The sequence below is a fragment of the Diadema antillarum genome, unplaced genomic scaffold (assembly GCF_040938485.1).
Source record: "Diadema antillarum isolate AM-2024a unplaced genomic scaffold, OU_Dant_1.0 scf00000201, whole genome shotgun sequence".
NCBI classification, from domain to species: domain Eukaryota; kingdom Metazoa; phylum Echinodermata; class Echinoidea; order Diadematoida; family Diadematidae; genus Diadema; species Diadema antillarum.
Genome location: NW_027271090.1, coordinates 1,425,379 through 1,438,272, shown reverse-complemented (window position 1 = coordinate 1,438,272; position 12,894 = coordinate 1,425,379). Strand labels below are relative to the sequence as shown.

Genomic DNA, 12,894 nt, shown 5'->3' with positions numbered 1-12,894 from the left:
CCCCCCCCCAAATAAAAGAAATGAAGAGACAAGAAACTCTCATTGCATCTGTGTTTCTCTTTTGCGGCAGGTCAGCGGCAGCATTCACGCCGAGTACGAGTTGGAGTACTTGCTGCTCGAAGGCCACTGCTTCGAGCAGAACACTGGTCAGCCACCTCGCGGCCTTCAGTTCACCCTGGGGACCGCTGCCAACCCAGTCATGGTGGACACCATAGTCATGGCAAACTTGGTGAGTGGGAGATAGTGGCTCGAGAGATTCTGACTTTGACAAGTGACAGGGATGATCAAGATTGTAATTTTGATGAGGACGTATGATGAGGTTGTGAAGATGATGATGATGATGATGACGACAATTACGTTAATGATTTTGTAAAGATGGCTATATAGTCAAGAATAAAATTGGTAAGTAAAACTGTAACAATGACAAAAGTGGTGGTCATGATGATGGTGATGGTGATGATGTTGACGTTGATGTTGATGTTGATGATTTTGATGTTGATGTTGATGTTGATGTTGATGTTGATGTTGATGTTGATGTTGATGATGGTGTTGATGTTGATGTTGATGATTTGATTTGATGTTGATGTTGATGTTGATGTTGATGTTGATGATGTTGATGTTAATGTTGATGTTGATGTTAATGATGTTGATGTTGATGTTAATGTTGATGTTGATGTTAATGATGTTGATGTTGATGTTGATGATGTTGATGTTGATGTTGATGTTGATGTTGATGTTGATGTTGATGTTGATGTTGATGTTGATAGCGACAGTTGAGTAGTAATAATGTTGGTGGTGTTTGCCAAAGATGATGATACAGTTTGTGTTTCACACATTAAGGTGATGGCACAAAGCTGCATGTCCATCTGACTGAGTGCTCTAGCCAACACATAGGTCTTTCATTCCTTCTGTTTATTCCCTGACAGGGCTACTTGCAACTTAAGGCCAACCCAGGGGCGTGGATGCTGAGACTTCGTCAGGGGCGATCAGCAGATATATATGAAGTGGCAAGGTAAGAGATTGTACTCTAGAACCTTCATTTCTCTTTCATCTTGATTTTCTCCTGTAAATTGAGAAGTGATTCAGTGTAACTGGTAGTTTACCTTTCATAGTAATTTGTATGTGTGTGTGTGTGTGTGTGTGTGTGTGTGTACAGTGTTTGTGTGTTTATCATTTCTGTTAAAGAGCAGACTCATTTTGATTTTGATTTCTCAGTATTATTATGCAATGAGGGATACCCCTAAAACAAGTGGAATTTTACAATCATCTATTTCCATATGAGGGAGGGACAGAGCTACTGTCTTCAATTTTAATAGATGAAAGTAGGAGTAACAGGACTGCAGGCACTCAAGTATAGCCAGGTATAATACAGATCAAATTACCACATCATCGATTTACGGGATGGCATACACGCAAAGTTCATGTGTTTTATTCCAAACATATATCCCCTGCTGTTTACATCCAAAAGAGCACACCCCATTTGACCCAGGATGGTCACTTTCGTGATCAGGGGGGTGTTTCATCAACATTTGTCAGCACTGACAATTTCAGCAAAATCCTTGGTTTTGATTGGCCGAGATGCTCTGGTCACTGACTGTTACTATGATGATTCAAGTTGTCAGCGCTGACAAACGTGGATGAAACACTCCCCAGAAGAGAGGTTCTGTTGTTTGAAGAGCATGTTAGGCAAGGTTACGCTACGGGAAATGATGCGTAATTTCACTATGAGGTTATTTCTTCACATAGTTCAAGCAGTGTGACAACAAACTTCACAAGAAGTTACCAGCATGCACTTCAGAAGTTTCTCACTTCTCATGAGACTACACGTAGTTTTGTGTAGTGTGAGAGCAAGCGGCTAAAACTTCAAGAAGTTTGTGACGTGACACAGATCCATTCATGGTTTGTACGCACATTGTGCATTCTTTTGTATGCTGTTGTGCGTTTGCCTTTCTTTCCTGTAAGAGACCAAAACTGGGGGTAGTTTCACATCACTGAAATTACGTGTAGTTTCATTGGCAGCACGAGTGTGTGCTCAAACTTCTGGACATCATTGGGAAGCAAACTATGCTTTCTCATAGTGTGACCGTTGTTCAATGTTAGCAAGGTCTGCTAGTTATGGGGCACGTTAAAAATGTCAGAAACTTGATTCTTTTCTCACCCCAGTCATGAAGGCACCGACTCAACAGAAGGCAGCGATGAGGTGCAGGTTGTCATGGACAGCTTCAAGGCCAAAATAGTTAGATTGAAGGTAAGCCAGTTGTATCTATGCTTTTCAGACTCCAAAGGCTGGAATTCACAAAAGGATTTTAAACCTAGTCCATGAATCATGCATATTTTGACTTAATATAAAGAAAATACTAAGAAAAATCAAGATATTTTCACTTTTCTAGCATAATGAAAGAGCACTTGACTTACCTCTTTCAGAGAGCAGAGGAATTATATCACCCTTATATCAGTGACAAGTCAAAGGAATGTATATTTTTGTAAAAAAACATAAAACACAAAACAAATGAAACTTTGTGGAATTCTCTGTCCAATAATAGGGATCAGGATGATTGCCGCCAGGTAATCTCCATTCACTAAGACTCCTGTCGTTTGTGCTCATGGGCAATGAAAGCACAGTAGGGGTAGAAATGTCTTTTCTCAGTATTATATGGCCCTAATGGTGAGCTTCGTAGTCAAAAAGTTCGAGGAGTAATGTAACTCTGGTGTATCAAATTAGCAATCAAGCATGTCAAACATTCATTGCCAACGGTAGGAGTTCATAAAAAATCAAGATGTCAAATTTCAATTGGTGACAGGTAACATTTTAGATTTCAGTTGGGTGGCAGGTGGAATGTCAATTTTCAAAGAGGGGACAGTTGAAATGTCAGATTTAAATGTCAAATTTCAAAGTTGTGACAGGTGAAATGTCAAATTTCAATGAGTGACAGGTGAAATGTCAAATTTCAATGGGTGACAGGTGAAATATCAAATTTCAAAGGGGTGACAGGTGAAATGTCAAATTTCAATGAGTGACAGGTGAAATGTCAAATTTCAATGGGTGACAGGTGAAATATCAAATTTCAAAGGGGTGACAGGTGAAATGTCAAATTTCAATGAGTGACAGGTGGAATGTCAAATTTCAATGGGTGACAGGTGGAATGTCAAATTTCAATGGGTGACAGGTGGAATGTCAAATTTCAATGGGTGACAGGTGGAATGTCAAATTTCAATGGGTGACAGGTGAAATGTCAAATTTCAATGGGTGACAGGTGGAATGTCAAATTTCAATGGGTGACAGGTGGAATGTCAAATTTCAAAGGGGTGACAGGTGAAATGTCAAATTTCAATGGGTGACAGGTGGAATGTCAAATTTCAATGGGTGACAGGTGGAATGTCAAATTTCAATGGGTGACAGGTGAAATGTCAAATTTCAATGGGTGACAGATGGAATGTCAAATTTCAAAGGGGTGACAGGTGGAATGTCAAATTTCAATGGGTGACAGGTGGAATGTCAAATTTCAATGGATGACAGGTGGAATGTCAAATTTCAATGGGTGACAGGTGGAATGTCAAATTTCAATGGGTGACAGGTGGAATGTCAAATTTCAATGGGTGACAGGTGGAATGTCAAATTTCAATGAGTGACAGGTGAAATGTCAAATTTCAATGGGTGACAGGTGGAATGTCAAATTTCAATGGGTGACAGGTGGAATGTCAAATTTCAATGGGTGACAGGTGGAATGTCAAATTTCAATGGGTGACAGGTGGAATGTCAAATTTCAATGGGTGACAGGTGGAATGTCAAATTTCAATGGGTGACAGGTGGAATGTCAAATTTCAATGGGTGACAGGTGGAATGTCAAATTTCAATGGGTGACAGGTGGAATGTCAAATTTCAATGGATGACAGGTGGAATGTCAAATTTTAATTGAATAACAGGTGAAAAAGAAGCCAGACATGCAGCACGAGGACCTGCTCTCCAGTGACTCAGGGAAGAATGGCCAAAACGGGGGTGGCAGCGGAGGAATCTGGGACTCCATCTCCAGCTCCATCTCGGGACTGACTGGCAGCGGCAAGACAAAAGAGGGCGCCGATGCAGGCGGCGACAGGGACAGCCAGATCAACATCTTCTCGCTGGCCTCAGGGCACCTTTACGAAAGACTCCTCAGGTAGGAATCTCATTTGTTCAGGAGAGTTGTGTGGTGCGTTATGTGCCATATGAAAGAGCGCCCTCCCTTGGACGCATAGCTCCATTATGTACGAGGACAATTTCTCTTATCACATATAACTGTAAACACCCAAAATGGCAGCAGCACCGTTTAATGTCCGTAACATTGTGTTGAAGATGAGCACAACAAGAGCTCTATTTGATTGTAGAGAAAAAAATAGGGAGCACTATCTCCGTCTCTAAACTACCAGAGGTTTGGAGATTTTCTCAGCATTTGTATCAAGTTGTAAGCCATGAAAAAAATGCTTTTATCTTGTGAGCTGATGATGTTTTAGTCATAATAAAAAGGGAAAATTAGATGCGATTGCTGCATGTACTTTCTGTCCGTGCCTGCTACACAGTAACTCCACATTACCAGAAGTACACAAGTCAACACCTATGGAGGTTATATGTCTGTCAAGCCAGTCTTGTTCATTCTCTTGGGTACCTACATGCTGGGTTGAGTGGCTGTGGTAACAATTGTCAAATAACTGCCTGATGTAAAAGGCTTCATTTGGTGTTCTTATTGCAGAATCATGATGCTGAGTGTTCTGAAGCACACCAAGTCACCGGTCAAGTTCTGGTTCCTCAAGAACTACCTCTCACCCACATTCAAGGTCAGTCAGTGGTCAGAGTCGAAGTGAATGAGACCTGTCTGGCTACTCTGAAGTAAATTTTTTAACTGTACCAAAAAGGCCAGCCACAATTCTGTTAATCTTGTTGTTATATTGTCCCCTTGGAAACAAGTGAACCAAGAGCAGGCAAATAGTCAGTATGGTGCCCCCTTAATGTCAGAACCTCCAAGGGTTGCAGACCATAAAAGAAAATAACTGTGGTTGTGGATTTGTAATTGTTAAACCTTTGAGGATCACTACATCAAAATGCTATTTACATTGTACATTATCCAAGTTGCCATCCAGATGGTAATACGAGAGTCAATGCTCCCATACCTCATTTGAGCAGTGCTTCATTGCATTTTACAGAGAAATATAACCTTTGTGCTTGAAGAATATGTTGCCAATTTAAGAATGAATAATGTAGTGATTAAGAAATATATGGTAATTCTGCAGCGAGTGCACAAACTGTTATGCAACCAAAATAGTGTTACATATTGAAAAAAAGAGGACAATTTTGCTCATTTTACTTTGTGATTTACCAGGAGCGAAAAGTAAGCAATGATAAAACACAGGACGAACAACAAAAACATGTTTACTGGGACTCAATAGGCTAAGAGGTAGAATATAAGACAAAAAGTTACTGCTATCAGTTTTTAGCCAAAAGAAAGAAAAATAATGGAAAGCCTCTGTAGAAATACGTCCTAAACTATGCATTTATTGTCCAGTCTTTTGGTGTGTTGCCCTTTCAAATACAGCTGATATTGCTTAGTGATCATGAAGTTGCACAGGTATATGGAATGATTTCTAAGATAATTTTACATTTTTGTCGTCACTCTTCCAGTTATAAAAAAGAATGATATCTCAATTAGTGTGTTTGATACTGACACATAGTCATATGGGATCCAATTTGTCTATGTGAACAGGAAAGCATTCCACACATGGCTAAGGAGTATAACTTCGAGTATGAACTGGTCCAGTATAAGTGGCCCCGGTGGCTACATCAGCAGACGGAGAAACAAAGGGTCATATGGGGGTGAGTACATATACCTCTTTTATTCATTTATGCATGCTCGACCATCCACAGTTCTTGACAATTTTTTTCCCAAAAAAAATTCATATGAACTGGTATAGTTAAATTTAGACCCTGTTGTTTATGGTAATGCTGCTCACAGTGTTTCACCTTTTACAGGATCAAAGGTCATATTTTAGTTGGTATCTTGCGTGCACACTGCAGATGGCATGTAGTGATGACTGTTGTTGAAATTGTGGTTCTCTAGTGTATGATAGTCAATGCTAGACTCCTGTTGTTTTTTTGTTTTTTTTTTAAGTTACTGCCCTTGGAATTCCATGTTTTATAGGGTCAAAGGTCATAATGAGGTTGCTGATTTGTATACACTCTACTGACCACAAATTGTTATAATTTTTCTTTTTTCTGTGGTATGCAGGCCCTTTGTGTTATACTTTTAGCACCTATAGTTTCACTACCAGGGGATACACTTCTATTACATGGCAATGGATTTCTAGTTACTATGACAAAAGGGTGTATCTGCAGATATGCCATTCTGCCAAATCATTTTACCAATGTAATTGTGTAAAGCCAGGGTTGTGTCTACAGATATGCCTTTCTTTTGTGGGATCATGAGGGAGAAAATTGCTTTAAAAAAGTAGGTATAGCCCTGAATATCTTGAAAAAAAAAAGCTGATGAGAATTGGCTTAATGAAAATTTCAAGCCTCACAGCCTGCAATGTACCAAATGGAAAAAAAAAGGGTATTTTTCACCCTCAGATCCAGGTAGTAAACCACGGCCAAATTACGGTATGCATGTGTTCTCTTCCTCAGCTACAAGATCCTCTTCCTTGACGTCCTCTTCCCGCTCAACATCAAGAAGATCATCTTTGTCGACGCCGATCAGATCGTCAGGGCCGACATGCAGGAGCTGGCCGACTTTGACCTGAAGGGGGCGCCCTATGGCTACGTGCCGTTCTGCGACAGCCGGCGAGAGATGGATGGATTCCGCTTCTGGAAGTCGGGTTACTGGGCAAACCATTTAGCGGGAAGAAAATACCACATTAGGTAAGGATTGAAACCATTGCCAAATTTGCTGTGTTGCAATCAATGTGTTTGTAAATGAAGAGTTTGTTCGTAAAAACCGATAAGTCCATATTTGCCAAATGGAGATATTTGTGAATAAAGGTCAAGAAAACTAAAGAGAATAATGAGAAAATGTTTGCTTCTTGTGACCATAACTTCAAAGATGTACCTTTATATGTAGTGACCTATATATTATTAAAAAGGTATTATTTTGTACTTTATGGCAGAGACCGTACTTCAATATCTTAAAAAATGGACTTATCGGTTTTTGCGAACAAACTCTTCAAATATCATACTAAAAGTGCAATCCCCACATCATGTTCAAGAGAACTTTGATAGATGAGAAAAATCAGACAAGCAGAATGATAAAAGTTTTATCAACATTGGACGTCGATTAAGAGAGTTATAGAATTTCAAATTTTCACATGTTTTTTACTGTGGTAGTGATAGTGATTGCAACCACACATGCCAGTTAAAAAGTGGTGATGATTTCCATGATTTACATCACTTAACAACTTTCCTGGTGGTTCAAATACAAATTCTTTCCAGAAATCATGTAAGCCTACTGTGTAGCAACTACATTGTAGAACTTTTCTGAAGTTATTGCAAGAGTACATTATAATCTGCTGCTGAGAATGCAACTTATTCTGTTTTTTTGTTTTTTTTTTTAGAAAAAAAAATAGTGAAGATATGTGTACGTTGTCATTAATTTCATTATTTTTCTAAAAAGAATTCTTTCAATACTTTGTACTATCATGTGACTAAAATATCAGACATTTGATTAAATTTCTATCCAGACAGATTACCAGATGGTTAACTTTAGTATGCATTTTACAATTGGTTTCCATTGGCTCACCAGAATATTTTTGTATTGAGTGTGTGTGACTGGACAATTCTTGCAGCTGTTTATCAGGTTTATCCAAAGACTTATTTTCCCTCATCTTTCCTTCTAGCGCCCTCTATGTCGTGGACCTGGTGAAGTTCCGCAAAATAGCGGCAGGTGATCGGCTGAGAGGGCAGTACCAGGCACTGAGTCAGGATCCAAACAGTTTAGCTAATCTTGACCAGGTAATCAATCTTGGTGCATCATCCAAACAAATATTTAGTGGGTGATTAACAATCCATACATGCTGTCAACCTTCCGTAAATTATTTTCATATTGATCTTCAAACAAAACAAAGCAAAAAAAAATACAATGAAGGCGTACAATTCTCACCACTTTGCCATGGCCAATGTGGAATAGTATGTGTATCTGAGACCATTGTGAAAAATACAATTTGCTGTTGTTGTACAGAATTGAGAAGTTAACATGAGTAAGGTTCTCTGAATATTAATCTAATATTGTCCAACTTTGCTCAGGGAAAGAAATTAGAAACAATAAGGGGACACTAAAAAACGTGTCACGTCACATCATAATTTTCTGTTCTCTGTCAAAACTGGCGAGAATTCCATTTTCCTGCTGTGTAAAGCATGATATTGTTCCTTGCTGAATTACATAAAAATGATGATCAGTTAGATATATTGGAATTAGAGACTGGGGCTCTGTGACTTCTGACCTTTTCTCCTGTACGTGTATAGGACCTGCCAAACAACATGATCCACCAGGTGGCGATAAGAAGTCTGCCACAGGAGTGGCTGTACTGTGAGACATGGTGCCATGAATCAGAGAGACCTAGAGCCAAAACTATAGACTTGGTGAGCATCATCTTGTATACTGTTAACCCTTTCACACCTGAGCTGCCTGTGGCCCTTCCCCCCTCCCCCCCCCCCCCCCCCCCCAGAAATTGCTAAATCCCTTTTAGCCACCCTTAACCCACTAAGTGCCAGGGACTTTGGAAAGTGTGTACTCTGCTGTGGGGATTTCTGTGCAATCAGCACTCAAAGCACAAAAAGTATCAAAGGTCAATTCTAGACCAGATTAATGTTAGTCTGAAAAGAAGGAGTAAAATCTTATAAGCACGATAGTGAAAATTTGATCAAAATCGGATGAAAATTAACAAAGTCATGAAATTATGGAGCCTTGCTTATTTTTGCCCAACAATTTTCGTACGGTTGATATGAATATGCAAATGAGTGAGCTCAGATGTTGTCACCTCACGAGTTTCCATTGTTTGTGTACAAAAACTGACCAAAATTCAATATTTCAGCAGTTAAAGGTATTATTTACAATTTGCTAGTGATTTGCAAGTGATAGAAACAACCAATGTAAAAATGTTAATCAGTATGATCAGTGTTAAGTATTGTTAGATATACAAAACGTGAACGATGGTTGATAAAATCGCTTTTAGAACAAGCCATCTACATGTACGTGTACTCTCACCACCCCTCAAAAAAATGAAAAAACAGAACAAAACAAAAAACATGCAACCAAGGAAGAAAATGTTGGCCTGCAACTTTCTTTTGCAGTGCAATTTTATAAATTACAATGTACTGTACTTGAGCTCAGCAGTGTGTAGTGTTTAAATGATGTATTTTTCAGCTTTAATTTGTCTTTTTACCTCTTTTTTTTTTTCCAGTGCAATAATCCTCTTACCAAGGAACCTAAATTAAAGGCTGCAGTAAGGATAGCTCCAGAGTGGGTTGACTACGATAACGAAATAAAAAATCTACTCGAGAGGATAGCAAATGATACATCAGAAGATGAAACATCAGAGAACATTAAAGGTGAGTAATTGGGATTTTAAAACAAAAGATTTGATGTGCCTTGTAGAGAGAGTAAGAACTGCTACCCACCTTGAATACACAAACTGTAAAAGTGGATATTTTCTCATGAGAATTTTTTTTTTCGCACTCTGCTGATTAAGATGAAATTAAAATTTGTTTTATTCCCGGAATCAAGACTACATAGTGGTATAAATATCAAGCAAAAATATTTGTGTGCTTCTATTTTCTGTGCAAAAATTTCAGACCCACGATTTTGTTTGTTTGCGTTGTTGTGTATACATGCAAACATGAATCTTGAATATAATACCACTGTAGGTGGTAGATGCATACATTTTTCATGTTTGTCATTATGTGATAGACATGAAATGTTAGAATTAACACAAAACAAAAATAGTGAAACTGTTTCAAGACTAAAATGTTTGCATAATTCCTATCAGTGCACAAGTAGAGAGAGAGAGAATGAAAACACAAAGAAAGAATTAAAGCTGAGATGCGACTCCGTGAACTCAAACCATTTTTTAAATGCAGTATGAAGTATTTAGACATCCATTTATAGCCAGATGCATGAGAAGTGAAATATAACTGTATATGACCAGAAATACCCGAATTTATTAATGAAACAACTCTATAGTAGGAAAAGCTCGGTGAATTTCTGTAACGCCATGTATGCCAGCTGTGCATGATTGCTGCATTTGTTTTTCTTTGTCTCTTGATTTCTTTCTTTTTCAGACGAACACACAGAATTATGATGACAGCTGTCCGTCTCTGTGATGATTGTACAGTAGTACGATATTGTAAATAGCGGGAATTATTTTAGTATGTTGGGAAAAAATGGCAAATTATTTAAAAAAAGACAAATTGCAAAGGTTCTAACAGTAGGCTTAATGATTGACCACTGGCTTTTGAAGGCATGCAGCAAAAGTGGATTAATTTTTCTTACTCAGATAAAAAAGGTGAGTTTTACACATGTATGTGTGATTGATTTTGCTGATAGTCAACGCAGTGCTAATGATGGAACAAATCTTCATGGATGAAATACAGTACACATAACATTTGCATCATGTTTGTACACCAGCTACAAATTGTATGGAGTGCACAAAAATTTTACGCTGGGAAATATTCCACCTTGGGTGTACCATCCTGTACAAAAGAATGTTACATTTAACACCAGCATCTTTCCTTGCACTTTTGTGCCATGCTGATGTTCTCTGTTGACAAGTCTGCACTAGCCATGAGAACGCATGTAGATAAACCATCCGACAGTTAGCAGTAAAGTGCAGTGAGATACATGAATCCTTGTGTAAAGAGCTTGCGGTCATGATTCAGATAATGTTTGAATGCCTGACCAGCCAAATCTTCAACATTCTTTGATAAATGCTGTACAGGTCAGCGTCAGATTTTTGTAAACATGAATAATTTGTTTGATTCTTTGTCTCTTAGTCTTGGGACTCCTATTTCATTTCAATAGAATTGTTGTGTGTTCTTTATGGCCATAACTGTACTAGGGTTTTAGAATGCAGTTTAAATGAATTGCATTGACCAGCAAAATTGTTATCATGTCCATGATATAGATATTCACAAGAATTGTCCTCTTTTTTTTTCTCACCTCAATATTTATCTTTAAGCTTAACATCATTTTTTAAATATGATGCTTTTAAGATATTACATCGAAGATTGATGTCAATATCACCTAGTTAGGCGTCATATTAGTAGTAACTGTATTTATTTCACTTTTCTCTCTCTCTCTCTCTCAGATATATATTTCTCTTCCTGTGCAATTTAATTGCTGTGACAATTTCTGTTTGAGAGGAACAAGAAAACAATCAATTTATGCAGATGGAATTAGTATTCCTATCCATTGGGCCAACCTATATTTTATGTAAATGAGATCAGCTAAAAAACTTGTATTTAGAAGAAGCCGTCATGGTGAAGTTGATTCAAATTAAATCTCAGTGTGTGAGTGTATTCAGTGAGTGTACAGTTGCAGTGTCAGTGCCAACTCCAAATGAATTTATCTCATCAAGTCCACAAAATGACATATTTCTGTGATGTGATATTGTATCTTCCTCATCACAATTGTCATTATTTATTGCTAGTACAGTATTTCATAAAGTAGACAAAAAAACTTCTCTCTCATTCACTTGAACCCTGTTTTTTTTTTATTCCCCACATGCCATTACCTTTTTCTGTTTCTTCATTGTTAGAAGCCTGACTCACAAAGTTTATAACTGGTCCTTATATTGGCAACCCATTTTTGGAAGATAAGTACAAATTGGCAAATTTTTGCGAGTGCATATTTATACTTATGTAAAGTCTATGGCAGCTTTTACATTTCCGGAGCTAATTCAATGATTCTGTTTTCCAGTAATACTATTTTCTTTTTATATAATATGACATTTTCTATCAGTTTTAGTCTCAGTGGTTAAATCATACACATGCAAAGTATTTCACACATCTCAGCATCTTTGTGTGGTAGCATAAGCAATGAAAGAAATGTCCTCCAAGGGCCCATTGTATTTCACACATCTGGTACAAATGTGTTTCTGCGCATGACTTTGCAATTGCATTTCTCTCTCATGCAGCACATACTACATGTACTTCTATTTGGTGCAATTCTGTATCTTGTGTAATTCAGGAAGAACTTGGCGATGTGTGTACTTCGTATGTGCGAAATGCCAACAACTCGCGCTCGTTGATTAATGTTTTTCAAGGCGATGAGAACGAGAATCATTTTTGTATTGGAAAAATCCTGTACTTTGTATTTTGTAATAATATTCCATATTACGGAGATGTTGTATCTCTGCATCGATAGCGTAATTACTCCATGGAGTGATGTTCAGTTGAAACTGCACTACTCGACTAGGCCAGTTTGCATTTAATTGTACTCCATTTTGCATTAATTTTAACACTTTTTTTTTACCTTGGACTCTGTAACCTCTTCTTAGCTTATTACATTGTAACTCCCCTCTCAGTACTTTCCAGTTTTTGCAACTCTTTAAGCAGAATGACATTATTTTTGTCTTAAAGTAGAGTTTATTGCAATCTTATTTACAAACAGAGTAGGGATAAGAATTAGAAGTATGATTGTACATTGTATTCATGAGATTTGTTTACAGTGGAAATGTTGATATATTTCAACTACAACTTCAGTCGAACAGTGTTTTGGAATTTGAAGCTCTTCAAATGTTATGAAGCATGCTTTTATTGCATTTGACTTATTGACGTAGTGTGCGTAAATACCACCACTGTATCTCCTGAATGCTCGATCACATCTAAACTTGAAATTCTGTATTATTCTCGGCTCATTTTTTATCTCACACTCTTTTTGT

The 12,894-nt window shown here is 37.8% G+C and overlaps 1 protein-coding gene across 1 annotated transcript in view; it reads left to right on the top strand.

Moving 5' to 3' along the window:
• The window catches only part of LOC139723879 (UDP-glucose:glycoprotein glucosyltransferase 1-like), a 42,122-nt gene extending 29,712 nt beyond the window's left edge, over positions 1-12,410 (top strand). Inside the window, exons 26-36 of the mRNA XM_071635088.1 lie at positions 71-229; positions 927-1,012; positions 2,164-2,248; positions 3,925-4,154; positions 4,725-4,809; positions 5,733-5,842; positions 6,650-6,883; positions 7,855-7,969; positions 8,480-8,596; positions 9,418-9,565; positions 10,295-12,410. Of these exons, the coding sequence (XP_071491189.1) occupies positions 71-229; positions 927-1,012; positions 2,164-2,248; positions 3,925-4,154; positions 4,725-4,809; positions 5,733-5,842; positions 6,650-6,883; positions 7,855-7,969; positions 8,480-8,596; positions 9,418-9,565; positions 10,295-10,314 (1,389 nt within the window). The 3' untranslated portion in view covers positions 10,315-12,410. The remainder of the gene's footprint in view (positions 1-70; positions 230-926; positions 1,013-2,163; positions 2,249-3,924; positions 4,155-4,724; positions 4,810-5,732; positions 5,843-6,649; positions 6,884-7,854; positions 7,970-8,479; positions 8,597-9,417; positions 9,566-10,294) is intronic.
• Positions 12,411-12,894: the final 484 nt, after the last annotated feature.